Source organism: Anopheles ziemanni, chromosome X, assembly GCF_943734765.1.
Source record: "Anopheles ziemanni chromosome X, idAnoZiCoDA_A2_x.2, whole genome shotgun sequence".
Taxonomy (NCBI): domain Eukaryota; kingdom Metazoa; phylum Arthropoda; class Insecta; order Diptera; family Culicidae; genus Anopheles; species Anopheles ziemanni.
The window spans coordinates 1,740,704-1,760,324 of record NC_080707.1 but is presented as its reverse complement, the minus strand read 5'-3'; the positions used below and the strand labels follow the sequence as shown (position 1 = coordinate 1,760,324).

The following is a 19,621-nucleotide window of genomic DNA, read 5'->3' as shown; positions in this document are numbered from 1 at the left end:
GGAGGGGAAGATGAGTGGGATGTACGGGAAATGCTACTGCAGCAAAGCTCACCAAGGGCAGCGGCCACAAGCACACACGCATGGCAAGGAAATGGGGAGCGGTGTTTAGTTGCCTTGGGCGCGATGAAAACAAATGGTGTGTGTGTGTGTGGCTATGCAAGTCTATCCAATCTTTAGGCCACGCTAAAAAGAGCGGCAGAAGTAGCACGAGTGCAACAAGCTAAGAAAAAAGAAGGCTGAGAGAGCAAAAACACGCTGGTCAAATGAATGGTGCAGCCGATGTAGCCACCCACCGAGTAGCTGGAAGGCCGAAATAAATAGAAACTGGCCTGAGATTCGACGTCTCGCTGCAATGACGCTCGACTGGCGTGATTACTTCCTTTTTTTTATTATTATTTCAGCAGAATTATAATCTCTGAGTCTAGACCGTGCGCTTCGCCATCTAACGCACGCCCCTCTTGTGTGGGGGTTGAGGCTCGGTCTTCCATATATTTCGCTTTCCTATTAGGTATTCCAGTAGCGGGCTTCGAGGGTCCCCCTGACCTTCGTTAGCCCTGTTACAACATTTTTAGAATCTTACAACATTTTTAGAATTTTGGGGCTGCTGGCCAATATTTTCGGAGCTGATAATCCATACAGACGTAGGAAGTACACGGAGAGATCTTTTCATTAAGTAAGGTGAGTATTTCTGACACATGCTGAGTGTGTGATGCGCCGATATTGTGGATACTAAAATACTACTGCGCCACTTCAGCGCAAAACCCAACTACTCTAAACCGCCTCGAGATGTCGCTGTGGGCGCGCGTTAATCAGCTGCCTCAGCCTATCCTGGACCAGATACGGTTTATCTATGGCAACAACTTCCCCATTGAGGTACGACACTATCTGGCCGACTGGATCGAGGATCGTCTGCTGTAAGTATTCGCGTCAATAGTGTGTAATATCCTAACGGAACCACCTTCCTCATGACGTTGTTTTTTTTTCTTTTCTCTCCCGTTCAGTAATGCACCGATGTACACGAACGACCAGGAGACCGCGTACGAGCAGGAGGCGGCCAACTTCCTGAACCAGCTCATTATCGAATTGGAGCGGACGGCGATCAATCTGCCGGAGAACAATCTCACCATTAAGATACGGCTGAACGAGTCGGCTCGTAACTTCCGCCAGCTGTTCTCGCACAATCCGGCCCAGCTGTACCAGCACCTGCTGAACTGCTTGCACCGGGAGCGCCAGTGCGTCTCGTACCCGGAGGAGTGCGTGAACGTGCAAGACCCGGAGGTGACGGAAGTGTTCAACGCGGTGCAGCAGCTGCAGATCATGGTGCGCACGAACGAGAACGACAACCGCAACCTGATGAAGGAGTACGAGCACCTGCTGCTGGAGGTGCACGAGCTGCAGAAGAACCGGGCGCAGCTCGAGGCGATGGAAAACACGGAAATGCGGGTGCACGCGCACAACCAGCATGCCCAGCACCAGAAGATGGTGAACGATCGGCTGCAGCTGTGCACCGGCAAGCGGCTGGCGCTGGTCGATGGGTTCCGCAAGACGATCCTCATCACGGGCGAGGTGCAGAGTAAGGTCCTGTCGAAGTACCTGTCGCAGTGGAAGATGAACCAGGGCTTCGCCGGCAACGGTGCGTCCACGATGAGCGCCAGCAACCTCGACACCATACAGGCGTGGTGCGAGAGCCTGGCCGAGATCATCTGGAGTACCAAGGATCAGATCCGGCTCGCCATCAAAAACAAATCCAAGCTGCACGTCGAGCAGGAGGAGGTACCGGATCTGCTGCCGCAGGCCATGAACGACGTGACGAACCTGCTCAAGACGCTCATCACCAACACGTTCATCATCGAGAAGCAGCCGCCGCAGGTGATGAAAACAAACACGCGCTTTGCCGCCACCGTGCGCCTTCTCGTCGGCAACACGCTCAACATCAAGATGGTCAACCCCCAGGTGAAGGTGTCCATCATTTCCGGTAAGTGCAGTTCGTTTTGCATGAAATGGGGGTATTATCGTTTCGGTGCTCAATGCTAACCATGTGGTGGGTGGGTTCCTCCTTGCCCTCAACAGAGGCACAAGCTCAGCAGACGCAGCAGACGAACAAGGCATGCGAGCAGTCCTGTGGCGAGATCATGAACAATATTGGCAATCTAGAGTATAACGAGACCACCAAACAACTGTCGGTCAGTTTTAGGTAAGACACACCGGCGCAATGCATCTCTTCATGATAACACGCAGGAATATTAATTACTGTTTTTTTTTTGTATTTTAGGAATATGCAACTAAAAAAGATCAAGCGGGCGGAGAAGAAGGGCACCGAATGTGTGATGGATGAGAAGTTTGCATTGCTGTTTCAGTCCAGCTTTGCAGTCGGACACGGTGATCTGGTGTTTTCGGTAAGATACAAGCGGTAATCTCAAATCGATTCGGGGTTACACATATTTTTATATTGTTACTGCCCGCAGGTATGGACCATCTCGCTGCCAGTGGTTGTGATTGTACACGGCAATCAGGAGCCGCAGTCGTGGGCCACCATCACCTGGGATAACGCGTTCGCCGATATGCACCGTGTGCCGTTCCAGGTGCCGGACAAGGTGTGCTGGAACCAGCTGGCCGAAGCGCTTAATATGAAGTTCCGGGCGTCGACGGGACGCTCGCTCACCCCGGAGAACATGCACTTCCTGTGCGAGAAGGCGTTCAAAACGACGCTGCCGTTCCCGGTGCAGAACGATGTGACCATCATGTGGTCGCAGTTCTGCAAGGAGCCCATTCCCGACCGCTCGTTCACCTTCTGGGAGTGGTTCTACGCGGCGATGAAGGTGACACGCGAGCATCTGCGCGGTCCCTGGATGGACGGCAGCATCATTGGGTTCATACACAAATCGAAGGCCGAAGACTATCTACTCAAGTGTCCGCGGGGCACGTTTCTGCTGCGCTTTTCCGACAGTGAACTAGGTAAGGTGGTCGTGATGTCAGCAGTGTATAGTGATTTAAAACGTAGTGCCAGTTTTTAACAAACTTGTTTGTCCTCCCCCATCACAGGTGGCATTACAATCGCCTGGGTGAACGAAGGCAACGATGGGCAGCCGCAAATACTGCACATTCAGCCCTTCACAGCGAAGGATTTCTCCACCCGCTCGCTGTCCGATCGCATTCGCGACTTCGATGATCTCTACTTTCTCTATCCGAACAAATCGAAGCAGGAGGCCTTCGATCGGTACACCACGCCCGTCGGTCCGCCGCGCAACAAGAACTATATCGCGTCGGAGGTACGCGCCGTCCTGATGCCCGGACCGAACAATAACCAAATGAACAGTTTTCCCAACACCCCATCGTACAACATTCAATCGCCCGACGCGTCCCGGGACACACCTTCTACTGGGTGAGTACAGGCTTGCCGAATGATTCCTTTTTATTTTCATTTATCTTTACCACCCCCGCGGGTGCTTTTATGTTGTGCTTTCACAAAACCACCACAGTCCTTCTAACGCCTCATTGTGTTTCGCTCAACACTTACTCTCTCCACCAACACTACTTCATTTTCTGTTTGTACTAACCCACCATAACACATATTATCCTCGTTCGGTCATCTCTGGCTGCCACATACAACGGGTTTGTTTCCATAATGGGTTTGTTTTTTTCCGTTTCCTCACACTTATGGTTGCTTCAGTTTTTTTCTTGCCCTCCGCCCCCGTCGCAAACACTGGCGGTTAATACTCTTTTATTTTATACACACCCACGTTCAGTTATCGTTGGGCATATGTTTTTGTTTTTTTGTTGCTGTTTATGCTAAACACGGCGCTGCTAATCACGTATTTTTTTTGTGTTCATTCATTTCCAGCTATCAGAATAGTACAATAATGCATCTATAGTCATTAAATCTGTACTAAGGTGTGGTTTGTGTTTGTGTGCGCACACTCTTCCCTTGTTAGCATTGAATTTCGCACGGGTTACGCGCTCGATCGCCCTTGCATACTTGCAACAACGACTCAAACCAAAAACATAACGAAATTAAAATAACCAACGATATTCCGCAGTGAGAGAGATACATTCCACTCGAGTGTGTGGGTGTGTCGGGGGTTGTGGGTGCGTACAGAGTGAGGATACCAAAAATCGCGCTCGGTTCGTAGTAAAAGAATTTTGTTGTCAAACAGCAGAAAAATCGGCTTCATATAGAGAGAAAGGACAGCGCTGCGCTGTAGGTTTTCTACTATAATAGATGTAGACATTTTAAGATTGAGCAGATGATGTTTGGGCATGAAGCCTTAACCGGTTGATGTACTGGACATGTTTACGCATGTCAGTTAGAACATCGTGCGTACAATTATCGAAATTGTGCTTAGCTGGGCGCGCGCGCGCAGCAGCATTTGCATGTTATTAATCTGAAGAAGATATGACGAGAATGGACTACGTGTCAAAACACGGGAGAAAGGAGGAGAAAGAGAGAGAGAGCTTATACATTATGTCATTCAACGAATTCTCTATAAGATAACGGAATGTTGTATTTTGTCGTCTCAAGCACAATCTTATGGTAACCAAATTAATACACAGGGAACAATTGTGCAAAATGTTGTTACCCCCACGAGTGAGAATAGAGATCGATTCGGGAGGACCAATCCTTTACATTTTACATGCCCGGGGAGATGCTGCCTGCGTCGCGAGTGCGTGTGTGTGTCTGAGTGTGTCTTGCGGTTTGCAGTGTCAGTTTTGGGGTTACCTACTTACCTACCCGTACATCTTCATCACCTTGCTTAGAAAAGGATTCTCTGACTGTTCCGTACAAAACTCATCTGTCAACATCGTTACGAAAAACATGGCCTAGATCTAGGCTACTAAGCCGGGATATTTCTTGGGTTCCCCTCCCCCCTTGGACGGTTCCACCTACCTATCCACACGAAAAGACATGTGTACCAGGAGTGGCTGGTGTGTTGAAAATAATTCCCCCCTTCCCGTTTGTGTGGTTCGCTGCGGTGTAACTTCATCTCATTTAGTTGCCTAGCTCTAGGCGTACCTTTACATTTATTTGGTTGCAGTCCTGTGCTGCACTAACGAAAACGATCATCATTACCTGTTCAATCATAGCGTGTTTGTTTGGTTGGAATGTCGAGTATTCGGTTCGCATGTGTTTGTCAAAATTGTATCATCCATCCCGTTCATGAAAACGATCAATGCGGCCGGCCTAGTGCTCCGAGTTCAGCCATTCGTGTTCTCCGGATGTCTGTGTTGGGAGAGGACGATATGTTGTCGTTTCCGGGTCGCGCCTGTCACCAGCCGCCAGCCTAATGCTTCAACCGCCGCTTCCTCGCTGAGCATAGTTTTTGTTTGTTTCCTTTCCGATTAATGTCTTGATTTCGTTTCGCCCCCCCCAATTTATTTATGTATCCGGTCACCGGAAACGGAAAACGAATCGCACTCACGAACGAACCGATGGCCACCGCGCTCTCTTCCCTCCGCTGTGGGGTGTGTGTTCCACGCACTTCTGGACCCCCCCCTTGGACCCACTCGGAATTTGATTCGGGGAGTAGTTTCGGCAGCAGCAGCAGTCGAAATGTGGGCTACCCCCAGCATCGTTACGCGCCGAACTTCGAAACGTACGTGCAGGCGGACGACTTTGGGCCACCCTCCGTGGGCAGCAGCCATGCGTCCGGCCCGGGCACCACTACCGCCACTCACTCGCTGGTCGGCAGCCCGCTGCGGCCTCCGCCGGCATCCAGTGTGCTTTCTACGGTGAGCAACAGCAGCGGTAGTGTCGTCGCTGCGACCGGCCCTCCTCATGGCCATGCCACCATCGATCATGGTGCTCAATTACTTGCGCAACAGCATTACCCACCGGCGCATAATCCTGTCGAGCAACAACGGCATCAGCAGCTGTCGAACCAACAGTTCCATCAGCACAATTTGGCCGACGATGTTGCCATGCTAGATGCTGGCGGAGATCGTTCACAGCAGCTGCACAGTCAACACCTCCAACAGCAGCAGCAGCAGCAGCAGCATATATTACCGTCCATGCTATCAGCATTTTCCTTCACCAACATGCCCTTCGGCGAGGCGAACCGATCTGCTTTCCGACAGCAGCAGCACCAGCACCAGCAGCAGCATTTACTTAATCACGCTGAAAGTCCAACCCACAGCAAGGAGGGCAACGGTTCGGCCTCATCCGCCTCGAGCGTGGAGTACAACAGCAACTGTCCACCGGAAAGGTCGTCAGCACGAATGGTCTCGCCGACCACACCTGACGACCTGGAGGTGCTGACGGATTTGCTCAGCAATGCTGGCGCCGATACCAATAACAATTGGTTCAATCAGACACCTTAAGCACGTCGTCTCCACCGCCGTTTTGCCTTCTAGCAGTAGAGAACCTCCCGCCCTCTCCCATACCCTTACCTTATTTCCTCCACATCTCTCGTTGGATGATCTTTGTACAGCGGGAAACGACGGGAAGAAAGTAGCAAAAAAAACGAGTTTCTGGATGGCGGGGGGGAGGATCTTGTGATTATGCTTTTCAACTAGCTACTGCCGAAACTCTGCCGGATTTTATACACCCTTGAAATAAATTCCACGTTTGTTAGATTTCAACTTGCTCGACTGAGAACGCACTGTTTTGTGGGTGTTGGAAAGGTTTCTTCGCTTTCTCTTCCCTCTCCTCGCCTCCTCTTTCGTTGGTTCTGGTTTGCTTGGACGCGCTACGAATCACATCCACTTGGGGGCAGGGAGGCCGATTTCGTGACGAAAGAAATTCCTTTTACTCTTTTTGCATTGGTGACGATGTTCCGTTTCAATCGCCCAAATGAGGGTTGGCAAACACGTAGAGTGTTCATCTTACATACCGCCATCCCACGAACAAAAGACACACGCACGCAAAGACACATGCAAGCCCTCGCCATATATACATATTATATATTTATCGTTTGACATCGGTATACATAAATCTACGGCAGCCTTGCTTTTTTAAACACTTGGCAGAAAAGAAAAAAAGAAAACCCGGTCGTTCCTTATCCTACGATTTTCGAACATACGACTTTAACAATGGTTGGCAGTACAAAAAGAACAAACCCCAAGAAGACTTAGCAGCATCACAATAGATGAGAAAAGTAATCGTACGGACCGATGTGTCAAATAGCTGTTTTTTTGATGGATTGCTTAAAGAAAAATGTGTACCTAGTAACTAAGGCAACCGCAATACACCGTTTGCTGGGCCAATTCATCTGCTGCTGTACCTTTGCCCGCAAGATGCTCTTGTTAGGCGGTTTTATTTAGTACTTCATCCGTAATAAGTGTAACATGCAAATGAACCAAACAACATCCATCGCGCGTGGAAAGAACAGTGGAACACTGATGAATTGACCATTTAAACAGTGTAATGTGGACCGCACCGATACACACACACAAGGTTGCTATGATGTGTTGTCAACATTGATATTAATATTCCTATATCGTAGGTAACTCAAATTTACAGATATACATTATGCATGTATTTAGTACCGCTATACAGCGTATACAGCGTTTCTTACCGGCGCATCTGGTGCGCGACGCGACTTCCTTCGCCTTTCCTTCGAGGAGAGGCGCACGAGAGAACCCAGGTCTGCAAACTGTTGTTCGTCAGATGATTGTGAACTTGATCGTAACTATAAACTAAATGAAGCAAAACAAAAAAAAAGAAGAACCTGAATGTGATTAAAAACCAGATGTAAGAGAGCTTTCGTCCTTAAACGTACCTTACTCGTGAACGTGAAATTTTGAGCCACTGTTATCGAATTTAACCATAAGTGTCCATCCTGCGAGGGGGGGGCCCCCGCCCTATATGCAGTTTTTAAAACGAACAACGTGTGTGTTGCCACCTCCAGTCGTAGTAAATGAGTTTTAGCAAATATCGTCTAGGAGGAGGAAGGGAGTGGTGGTGAAGGATCAATGTGGTGAAAACTAAGTACTTATGTAATACTGGGCACCGATGATAACTTTTCGTACGGTGTTTATTTCATGTAGCAAACCCTGCAGTCGTTCTAACTGTTCTATTAACCCGGTCCCTCCCCTTTTGCAAAGACGTTTCTCGAAGAGAACGAACAAAAAATCGAAATTGCAAAAGAGTTCGAGAAATAGGCAATTGTGAGTACCAATTGGGCATTTTAACTGCCATGCCAAGCGCGCAGGATGGCGTCCCACGCAAGAGTTCAAAAGATAAAACATAACCAAAACTAGGAAAGGAAACACTGAAGATTTTAACTAGTTGATCGTTGTATCGGATACAATGGAAAAGCCATTTATAAAACGCATTATGTGTATGTATTACATAGCTGTTTTATTAAAGGTCATTGTGGGTGTACCCGTATGTGTGTGTGCAACGTGGAAATTTGGAAACGCGCACACCCTTTAGATATGAAAGAATACCCTATTCTCGCTGCAAATTTACGGCAGATTTCAGCGTGCTCTAAGCGGTTGTTTCGCGGTAGCGTATCGATCTCCGCTGAGGTGCTATTCTTTTTTCCTCGATAACTAACCCTCTGTGCGTCCTACCCTCATCATCTGATTTTGTTATTCTCGTATTATTACTTTTCTAAATAGTTCTGTTTTCCGCTAAAACTCCGCTAAATAATTCCCTTGCCTACTTTAACTTCTATCCTGCACGTTTTCTTGGCAATGTTAAACATGGGGCACTTACCAATAGACATTTCATGCCTCAAGTTTGACAGGTAGATGTTGTAGTCATTATGTTAGATCCCGTTCCCGTAGACGTATTGGAAGTGATTGCATGATTTTATAATCTCTTTTTCTTTCTTTGTTTCTTTTTTACATCCCTGTCAACGTGAAATGATTGCCTTGTTGGGCATATCGGCAATACGTGCCGTAATGATTCCATTACGGATTTGTGTGTATGTATGTGTTTGTGTGTGTGTGTGTGTGTGTGTTATTTTTCTCTTTCTGTGTTGAATGGGATTGTAAATTTGGAATTTAGGTATGGGCAAGTGAATTTCGGCCAGGTACCGGACTACGAGCTGGAAAATATAGGCATATTTTCCTCGCAGTATCATTGAAGCCTCATCTCTCTCGGGTTGCGGGATGGGTTTGACCGCCCCTTCCCCTATCCACTCCAACCCGCACCGACCAGGTCACAGCTTTAGAACTTTACTTACGTTAAGACTCACCTTAGATGCGGTTTTAAGACGTGAGCGGAAAGGAAAAGTGACTGCTGAGGCAAACTACGAAACAAGTAGAGTAAACTAGACTTATGTTTTTACTTTTTCACTTTTTCACTTTTTGTTCTTTAAAATTCACATATACTTTTGAATTATACTTCGCATCGTCGCCTGAGGACTGCTTTTCGATATGATTTTTGTCGGCTACTAGGTCCCTGTAGCAACCTATCCAACTGGGTGCCCTTAAGACGTGTTCCAGCTGGTCGTGGAAGCTCTGTTTTTCGTCAAGGAGCTCTCCTATGTCACGGCCACAGCTCATTTCTAAGATTACTCACCGACCGAGTGGCTCTTTGTAAACGTAAACAACGGCAACGCTTGTTAACGCATTACTTCGGACCGAGAAGAGAGCATAACGATTGAAAAATCTCCAAAACGGTAGCACCAGGATGAGTCACGAAATGAGATTGCGTGTGGGTCACCTACAAACGGCAACTCCTGGGAGTCCTCGTACTTCACCTTACGCTGGTCTGCGTTGCCTTTAACAAACACATGTCTAGGTAGTTTTTTATTCCCCGTGTGTTTACCTTTTCGACCGTAATGTCCATCCATGGTCGCACTACCGTCCACCACCTTCGTGTTATTGAACACGTAACATGTAACTTTCAAGCTGTTTATCGTACTCATCGTACTCATAGACTTGTTCCTTCTTCCAACCATTTGGGCTCAATTGAACTGCTGATAGTATCAAAGCTCCTCCTGGATGGAGTCCTTGGTGATCATGAAGTACTCGTTGGATGTTAGTACTGTCTGAACCAGCTTCATATTGGAGCACATTTCTCAGCTACGATGTTACTGCAGGTGACTGATACTGCTCATTACGACGCAGTTGGTATCTTCGAGTGCCTTTTCCATGCCGATGTCAAGACATTCACTTATTTGGATTGATGTGAATTCGCCTTTTGACATCCTCTCAAAATGTGTTCTACCTAATCGAAACTTTCTTTCTTAATTTTAATCATTGTTTTTACACTTTTAAGATTTCGAATTTTAGTACAATGTTTACGTAAAACTCTTTGTCACCTTTTAAGAACAAACAAGTGATTGATACTTTTTGAACTGAAAATGTTCTGCCGTTTCCCTGGTTTGCCTCAGCGTTAGTGAACGAATATATTTATGAAAGTGGAACTATGTGCAACCGATCATGAAATTTGTATTAGGGATAGTAGATTGTTGCTTAACGAATTAGTATGCTTACCAAAAGGAAGGTGTGCGCCGAAAGGTAAATAAAAATACTTCGTTGCTTTATTCACGAAAGAAGATATTTACCTACGTAAGCATTAAGCAACAGTAAGTGTGAATTAAGTCATTTAAAAAATCTGGTGTAGGATGGGTCTCGTTCATGTTGATTTGAATTCCAACTTACCACAAACAAAATACAACTGCATGACAAATACGTCCAACGTGTAATGTTTCCAGCAAAACGAATCTCGACAGTTCTGGTCAAATACTAATGTTTGTCAAATTTTTTTTACTTTTTTTCCCTAATTATTTGCTAAATTTCTTATAGGTGTCATCTATTTAGCAAGAGCATTACGCTCGTTAGTGAACAAGTTTTCGCAAAAGTCATCATCATCATCTTCTTGGAGGTAAACCAAGGTAAAACAAAAGTAAGCAATTATAGAATTTCAATATTTTCTATACCCTTGATTTTTGCAACATTTCTCATAGGTGTCAATGGCAGCAGGAGCATTGCGCTCTTTAGTGAACTCTTTTTCGCAAGAGTTATCATCATCATCTTCGAGGTAAATTGTAATAGTACGAATACTAGCATATCGAGAATCGCAAGTACAAGGCGCTCTTTAGTGAGCTCATTCTCGCAACAGTCGTCATTACCAACATCTTGCTAAACTTACAATGAGTTTAAGCAACCACTATTTTTTTCAATATTTCCAGTATCCTAAATTTTTGCGAAATTTTTGATAGGCGTCATCAATTGAAGGTTGATCAATAAGCGACCTCTAGAATATCGAGCTTAGCAAGAGCATGGTGCTCTTTAGTGAACTCGTTCTCACAAAAGGCCTCATCTTCGTCATGCTCGTTCTATAATTAGTAAGACAAGAATTAGCAACCTCTAAAATTTCTGCCGATTTCTGATATCGATGTCCAGTGAGTAGTGGTGAAGTAAGCTGAAACGTCTCGACAGACATCGTTTGATCGATGATTCATCGCGATTCATCTCTAAAATTTCTGATATCAGACTGCTTCCCGAAATGAGATTGCGTGTGGGTATCCTACAAACGGTAACTCTTGGGAGTCCTCGTACTTCACCTTACGCTGGTCTGTCTTGCCTTTAACAAACACATGTCTAGGTAGTTTTTTATTCCCCGTGTGTTAACCTTTTCGACCGTAATGTCCATCCATGGTCGCACTACCGTCCACCACTTTCGTTTTATTGAACTCATTCTCACAAAATTCATCATCCACGATGTTGTTCGTCAACTAGTAAGACAAGAATAAGCAACCTCAAAAATTTCTGATATCGGACTGCTTCCCGAAATGAGATTGCGTGTGGGTATCCTACAAACGGTAACTCTTGGGAATCCTCGTACTTCACCTTACGCTGGTCTGTCTTGCCTTTAACAAACACATGTCTAGGTAGTTTTTTATTCCCCGTGTGTTAACCTTTTCGACCGTAATGTCCATCCATGGTCGCACTACCGTCCACCACTTTCGTTTTATTGAACTCATTCTCACAAAATTCATCATCCACGATGTTGTTCGTCAACTAGTAAGACAAGAATAAGCAACCTCAAAAATTTCTGATATCGGACTGCTTCCCGAAATGAGATTGCGTGTGGGTCACCTACAAACGGCAACTCCTGGGAGTCCTCGTACTTCACCTTACGCTGGTCTGCCTTGCCTTTAACAAACACATGTCTAGGTAGTTTTTTATTCCCCGTGTGTTAACCTTTTCGACCGTAATGTCCATCCATGGTCGCACTACCGTCCACTACTTTCGTTTTATTGAACTCATTCTCACAAAATTCATCATCCACGATGTTGTTCGTCAACTAGTAAGACAAGATAAAGCAAACTCAAAAATTTCTGATATCGGACTGCTTCCCGAAATGAGATTGCGTGTGGGTATCCTACAAACGGTAACTCTTGGGAGTCCTCGTACTTCACCTTACGCTGGTCTGTCTTGCCTTTAACAAACACATGTCTAGGTAATTTTTTATTCCCCGTGTGTTAACCTTTTCGACCGTAATGTCCATCCATGGTCGCACTACCGTCCACCACTTTCGTTTTATTGAACTCATTCTCACAAAATTCATCATCCACGATGTTGTTCGTCAACTAGTAAGACAAGAATAAGCAACCTCAAAAATTTCTGATGTCGGACTGCTTCCCGAAATGAGATTGCGTGTGGGTATCCTACAAACGGTAACTCTTGGGAGTCCTCGTACTTCACCTTACGCTGGTCTGCCTTGCCTTTAACAAACACATGTCTAGGTAGTTTTTTATTCCCCGTGTGTTAACCTTTTCGACCGTAATGTCCATCCATGGTCGCACTACCGTCCACCACTTTCGTTTTATTGAACTCATTCTCACAAAATTCATCATCCACGATGTTGTTCGTCAACTAGTAAGACAAGATAAAGCAACCTCAAAAATTTCTGATATCGGACTGCTTCCCGAAATGAGATTGCGTGTGGGTATCCTACAAACGGTAACTCTTGGGAGTCCTCGTACTTCACCTTACGCTGGTCTGTCTTGCCTTTAACAAACACATGTCTAGGTAGTTTTTTATTCCCCGTGTGTTAACCTTTTCGACCGTAATGTCCATCCATGGTCGCACTACCGTCCACCACTTTCGTTTTATTGAACTCATTCTCACAAAATTCATCATCCACGATGTTGTTCGTCAACTAGTAAGACAAGAATAAGCAACCTCAAAAATTTCTGATATCGGACTGCTTCCCGAAATGAGATTGCGTGTGGGTATCCTACAAACGGTAACTCTTGGGAGTCCTCGTACTTCACCTTACGCTGGTCTGTCTTGCCTTTAACAAACACATGTCTAGGTAGTTTTTTATTCCCCGTGTGTTAACCTTTTCGACCGTAATGTCCATCCATGGTCGCACTACCGTCAACCACTTTCGTTTTATTGAACTCATTCTCACAAAATTCATCATCCACGATGTTGTTCGTCAACTAGTAAGACAAGAATAAGCAACCTCAAAAATTTCTGATATCGGACTGCTTCCCGAAATGAGATTGCGTGTGGGTATCCTACAAACGGTAACTCCTGGGAGTCCTCGTACTTCTCCTTACGCTGGTCTGCCTTGCCTTTAACAAACACATGTCTAGGTAGTTTTTTATTCCCCGTGTGTTAACCTTTTCGACCGTAATGTCGATCCATGGTCGCACTACCGTCCACCACTTTCGTTTTATTGAACTCATTCTCACAAAATTCATCATCCACGTTGTTGTTCGTCAACTAGTAAGACAAGAATAAGCAACCTCAAAAATTTCTGATATCGGACTGCTTCCCGAAATGAGATTGCGTGTGGGTATCCTACAAACGGTAACTCTTGGGAGTCCTCGTACTTCACCTTACGCTGGTCTGCCTTGCCTTTAACAAACACATGTCTAGGTAGTTTTTTATTCCCCGTGTGTTAACCTTTTCGACCGTAATGTCCATCCATGGTCGCACTACCGTCTACCACTTTCGTTTTATTGAACTCATTCTCACAAAATTCATCATCCACGATGTTGTTCGTCAACTAGTAAGACAAGAATAAGCAACCTCAAAAATTTCTGGCCGATTTCAGCTGGTAGCATGTAGAATGTATTGTGCCGTACGTGGCTCGATTGCATTTTCTATCAAGTGAAACATCGACGACATACTTTGTTTACTAGCGATCTTCCCTTTAACGGCCAAAACTCGCTCCTCATGCTATCAAGCGTTGCAGTTGGTCCACTATGTAAGGTCATTTCATGATAAGCTTCCGCTACCAACCTAGTAAAATGACATTTTCCAGGCAACACCAAAGGATGCTTTGTCGAATACTCCTATATCACTTGCGAGATCATTCCGTTCTTCGAACTGTTCGTTGTTTGGCACCCAGGGACGGTTGGACACCCACTTCCGCAAACGAAAACCACCCTTGGCCAATAACTCCCGTATTTCCATACAACGCTTAGCAGCCTCTTGATCGTTGTCAGCACCTCCAATGTAGTCATCGACGTAGAAATCATTCTGAAGCGCTTTCTGAGCAAGAGGAAACTGCCCTCCATCGTCTGCTGCTAATTGATGTAGGACTCTTGTGGCCAGGAAAGATGACGGTGCTAAACCAAAAGCTACACGCGGCAATTCGTATGTTCGTATTCACGAATGTTAACCCGTTTATTATATCGGAAAAAACTAAATAGTCGTTTTTAGTAGATGCTTTCATTGGCTTCGAATTTCCAACTATATTTCACCAAATTTCCTTTACATCGATTTCATCAATTTTCCATCAAATTCTATCAAACCTACATCAACTAAAAAAATACTATTTCTACAACTTCTTCTCACAATGTCTTGCCTGCAGCTGCCATATTTCTTAGCTAACCTTTTCCATGCCATTTTACCAAGTCTTCTTTGATTATATTTTCTATTCTGTTCTGGCAGCGCTAACAGTATGCTTGATCTTTTAAGCTGATGGACGTCGTCGAAAAACTCCTGTCCAAGGAGAATGTCTATCGCACTTCGTTTGTTGAAATTCGGATCGGCCAAGCCCATGTCTCGGGATGGTGTCGCGATGCTATCTGCCGTGGGCCATGGCTCGTTGGTGGCCCGTAATCTTTGGCAAGGCTAGGGAGTTTCATTTTCTTTCGTTTTCTTATAATCACACACCCTAGATGGTATATCTACTACTGCTGCACAATTTAAAGATTGGTCTCCTACCGCGCTAAGCATTACATTGGCCTTTTGTCCCTTTAATTCGAGTCTCCGACATATATCTCTTATCGCATCCTTTGCTGGATGTGGTGGAGAAAATGAGATCGTAATTGAACAGTCTGTTTGTCGATGCGTGTGTGTGCGCGATTGTGGGTTCAGCTTTTGTGTGTTTTTTCATTGCGAATGCTGGAAAAGAACGTTCGGTCAGTTTTGGAGGTTGTGGTGTCGGCTAACAGAATGATATGCAACTTCGTACAGTTCAATTATTTATTTCACAATTATTTATTATAGTTCTTAGTATCCTTGCTATGTTACTAATGGTGTTGAGCGCCAGTAAGCGCGAATACTGCTTTCGTAGTCCAGTTCCAATACGGAAGGTCGTCCCGTCACACCACGACACTATGAGGACGGCAACGGATTGTCCAGCTCACCATCGGCGGAGAGGATTGTGGTGAGCGTCGTATTCTCCTCGGTCAGCTGATGCTCGGCCATCGTGGTGTTAATACTCCTAACGCTGGTGTTGGCCCCTTCGTTCGGTTCGTGCGCGACAGCCGCCGGTGGGGGGTGGGTCGCTGTGGGTAGGTTTTGTAGCAGCGGCATTGTGGCACCTTCCTCCACGCCATGTCGATCTTCCGCGGTAGTAGTTCCGCCAGCGGTGCGCCCGTTAATTGCCCTTGCTGCCAGGTCACCACCAGTCGGTTGGAGTCTGCACGCAACCAACCGTGGGGAGTCGTTCTCGGGTCGGCGAATGCAATCGATCGCGTAGATCACGAGGAACGTAGCTGCCAGGAGACATCCGGCGCTGTTCAGCAAAGTCGAGGTGATCGTCACGTAGTACCAGATACCGTGCACCTCATCGCAGCTGAAGTCTCTGTACAAATCGAACAACTCCCATTAGAGCTACGAAGTTCTGGAGCGTTGCGAGCTTTTACTCGTACACTTACCGATACTCTAATCGTATCACACCGTCGTCGGGACTGCTGGTGCCATTGCCGGGCACGGGATGCGACGGTTCAGTGTTCGCCGCGGGAGGATGGACTGTGCCTTTCGTGGCCGCCGTGTCGATGGTGCACACGCACGATGAGGTATTCACGTTGAAGGGAAACTGCGGCTCGCAGCGCAACCCGGCCGACGACAGGTTGGTAGTGTGGATGAGCGCATAGATGAACGCCAGCATGGTGAAGAAGATGGTCAGCAGCAGCACGACCAGGGCGTTCACGTGTAGGAAGTGGAAGCAGCTTTCACGCCATCGGTGCTGCACTGGATGGGATGCCTGCTGCTGCTGCTGGTGGTGTGCCGCAGCCCCTTTCGGGCTCATATGCCGGCCTCGCTTGAACTCGAACAGCAGCAGAAACATCGTGCCGCACAGGATGAGCTGGTCGTGAGTGAGATTGTTTATCAGGTTAGATGGGCAATCGATAGACTCGGATTATTTACTACTCACCACTATGCCCGACCAGTACGGGTTGTCCTTGGTCTGCATGGACGGTGACCAGATCGTGATGGCCAGCCCGACGAGACTCAGTGCCAGCCCGACCACGATCTGCAGCACCATCAGCACCTTGCTCAGCCTCACATAGCGCAGGTTCAGCGAGTTGCCTCTTGGGTACCGCTGCAGTACGGTCTTGTTCGCCACCAGCATCCGGCTGTGTCGGAGGCTGTTGCGCGTCGGTTTGTGTCGCCCGATGAGAGTGTTCGTGTTTTTGGTGAAATTCTGTGGAACCGTCGTCGTCATATATACTGCCTGGAAAACAAACGAAAAGATTCTGCTAAGTTTATGTTTTTTGGTGAAATTCTGTGAAACATAGCCTGTATTCATGACATAACAGATGGTTTCACAGATTTGTTTTTGTTTCGTGTTGAGCTAAGCTAAGATTTTTTGTCTTAGTTACATTTGATCGCGTTGTTTTGTTGTTCTGTGTGGAGTGTGCATTCGCGTTACGAGTTCCTGAACAAAGCGCATATACCTAATTGCTAGACGAATTGTGCTTCAATAAAGCGTTGTAACAGCAGTACCGTTTAGCTATGCTCGTTCCCAAGCGAACAAACATGTCATGTGGTTCGAACGTGCAAACAGCGGCAACTATAGGCTCTCATAGGTGAACCGTGCCCTATTGTTTTTCGTTATGCTACCGTTCGTGGAAACGCACACACGATGGCCGCCAATCGCGAGGCCATTTCGTTCGTTCTCCTACACGCTGCTGATGTCAGCCGAGCCATAGAATACGGACAAAAATGCTAATGTTAGTCAGCGTTTAGCAGGTCGTGGCAAATTCGTGTGGAAGGCCGTGGTAACAATTCCACACGCGTAAATTACTGGCAATAATCTTCGTTTCGACACGTTCCCGGGACCAGCCCCGGACCACACAGTCGGTTGAACCAAGAGCTCCTAAAACCACCACGGGTGTGTGGTGTTCGTATATTATGATTCGTAACCGCGCCGTGTTCCGGAAGGCTTAGCGCTGTAAAAAAAAAACACGGTGAAGCATGATCATCAGACCTTAGAAACGTAACTAACCGCGCTTCAAAACCGACCTACTCTGTTCGCAGTAAGCGAAGATGTGTCACCATAGGGTTTTTTTTCCACAATGGCCTTCGCATTCCTTACTGCACTGTGGATATGTTGACCGATCGATTGCCTATGTAATAAAAGTACAAAAAAAAAGTTAATATGGTAATGCCGGATACCCCTAGACTCAGTGGGCAAGATTTACAATCACGTCGCCATGACCATCAGAGGGGCTATTTATAATTTCCATCCACTATCGATTTGCCTGCCTTGTTCACTAACAACATGATCGACCGGCGATGTAATTATTTTCATTTTCCAACGCGTCTGAACTGTTGTTGTTTTGTTCAGAGCAAAAGAAAAGGAAGAAGTGCATTTGCGTGTGTGTTCCATCGTAAGCAACACTAGCAATCCCCATGGTTGACCGAAGATTCACCAGATTTTGTGTACCACAGCCAAGCCACTGGCTGTAAAAATGATATTTTGATTCGGGGAAAGGGAGGGAGGAAGGGGCAGGTATTGAAATGCAATTCGTAAATTTTGATGATTCAACAAATACAGAGTCGCATTGGAGAGAATGTAACATTAGAGTTAACCTTTTCTTTTGGTTGTTGTTTGGTTCGTTTGTTTGTGTTATGCTGTTCTAGCTTCGCGCGCGTTTTGAAAGCGTTGAGAGAAAGCAAGCATAAAGCAGCAGGTTGGTGTGTTGAGGAGGAGGGGAGGGGAAGAATCGTACCTCGGATGGGCCAACGCCGGTGGTAGTGTCGGGCAGTTTGATGGTGATGGTTTTGATCGTGGAGCTCGGGCGGGACGAGCGGGGTGTGCTGGTGGAGCCGAGTGGATCGGTGGTGGCGTACGAATCCCGCGGCGAATCGACGATGGCCACCGGTGACAGCTGGGCCGGCACGGTGGAGGAGGTGGAGGTAGGCGATGCCGATGACACACTAGCACCACCACCACCACCACTAGCATCGTGTGCCGGAGATGCGGACGAACGATTGGGGTCCGGCGGGCCGGCGGGTGTTGGCGAACATCGATGGCCGTCGGTCAGTTGGGTTGATGGCGGCGGGTCGGCGGTGATGATGGCCGCCGGCTGGCTGGTGGAGGGCGTCGGGTGCAGGCCGAAAAAGTCCGACTTGGCGCTGCTGTGCACCGACCGGCGGTCCGGGATGCTCTCGTCGAAGCGAAACTGTATGTCGGGAAACTGGATGACGCGCCCGGCGGTGCCGCCACCGTTCGCAAGGACGCTCGGCGACGTGAGATTGTCGTACAAGCTGAGCGGCCGGTCGGCAGCAATCATGGTGGCCGCATCCGCCGCTGGTGGTTGTGCCATGATGGCGATGGCGGCACATAGAAGAGAAAGCCGGTCGCGTCACCGAAGCGGGAACAATCGGGCGTTGATCGTGCGCTTTGTGTTGTTGTGCACTTTCAAACAAACGCTTGTCCACTGGTCGCGCGAAGAGGAATCCGCCGCTTTGCCCCGAGATGAACCCGGTCGACTAGACGTCCGCTGGTGAACTGGCGGCAGCGAGCCTGATCGCACACGTGTGAGTGGCAGCCGCGTGGAGCCCGCGGTTTCAGGTGGCTCCACACGGTTGAGAGTGTTGCGCTGTGGAGCTTTTCGTTACGAGCTGTAACCAACAAAAAAAAAAGCACACACAAAACAAGCTTTAGCGCGACGGTGACCTTCGGCTTTGGGAGCACCGCTGCGAGATGATGGTGTGTGTAGAGAGTTTGAACCGAGCGCACAAGAAAATGTCCGCGGACGCGAGGGTGATGGACCAAGCCGCCGGAGGGGGAAGGGGAGATCGGCGGGACGCTGGACAATTATAAACAGTTTCGACTTCCCGCACCCTCTCTCTCTCTCACTCTCTCTCTCCCTCACTGTAAGTCGGCGTCCAGGGTTGATCGCGGAATATTTTGGGTTTGAATTCCGGTTTTCCAAGGCACATCGACGGATGTTCGTTGTTTTCACTGGACGTGCGGAGATCCGGATCCACCTCTCGCTCGCTCTCTCTCTCTCACACACACGGA

The 19,621-nt window shown here is 47.3% G+C and overlaps 2 protein-coding genes across 3 annotated transcripts; one reads left to right on the top strand and one right to left on the bottom strand.

Annotated features, from left to right (window-relative positions):
* Positions 1 to 585: 585 nt before the first annotated feature.
* On the top strand, positions 586 to 9,205 carry LOC131290754 (signal transducer and transcription activator). 2 transcript variants are annotated; one of them, XM_058319927.1, is made up of 8 exons: positions 586 to 678; positions 755 to 914; positions 1,002 to 1,975; positions 2,071 to 2,194; positions 2,273 to 2,396; positions 2,466 to 2,955; positions 3,043 to 3,382; positions 8,951 to 9,205. In XM_058319927.1, the coding sequence occupies exons 2-8, from the start codon at positions 787 to 789 to the stop codon at positions 9,027 to 9,029; spliced, it is 2,259 nt and encodes a 752-aa protein (XP_058175910.1). In that variant the 5' UTR covers positions 586 to 678; positions 755 to 786; the 3' UTR covers positions 9,030 to 9,205. The 2 variants fall into 2 exon arrangements, with proteins under 2 accessions (XP_058175910.1, XP_058175911.1); XM_058319928.1 differs by lacking the exon at positions 8,951 to 9,205 and adding an exon at positions 3,842 to 3,936.
* Positions 9,206 to 15,342: 6,137 nt separating this feature from the next.
* Positions 15,343 to 18,899, bottom strand: LOC131290747 (uncharacterized). Its single transcript, XM_058319919.1, has 4 exons — positions 18,324 to 18,899; positions 16,523 to 16,822; positions 16,023 to 16,453; positions 15,343 to 15,949 (listed from the first exon to the last, which is right to left on the bottom strand). The coding sequence occupies exons 1-4, from the start codon at positions 18,885 to 18,887 to the stop codon at positions 15,478 to 15,480; spliced, it is 1,767 nt and encodes a 588-aa protein (XP_058175902.1). The 5' UTR covers positions 18,888 to 18,899; the 3' UTR covers positions 15,343 to 15,477.
* Positions 18,900 to 19,621: the final 722 nt, after the last annotated feature.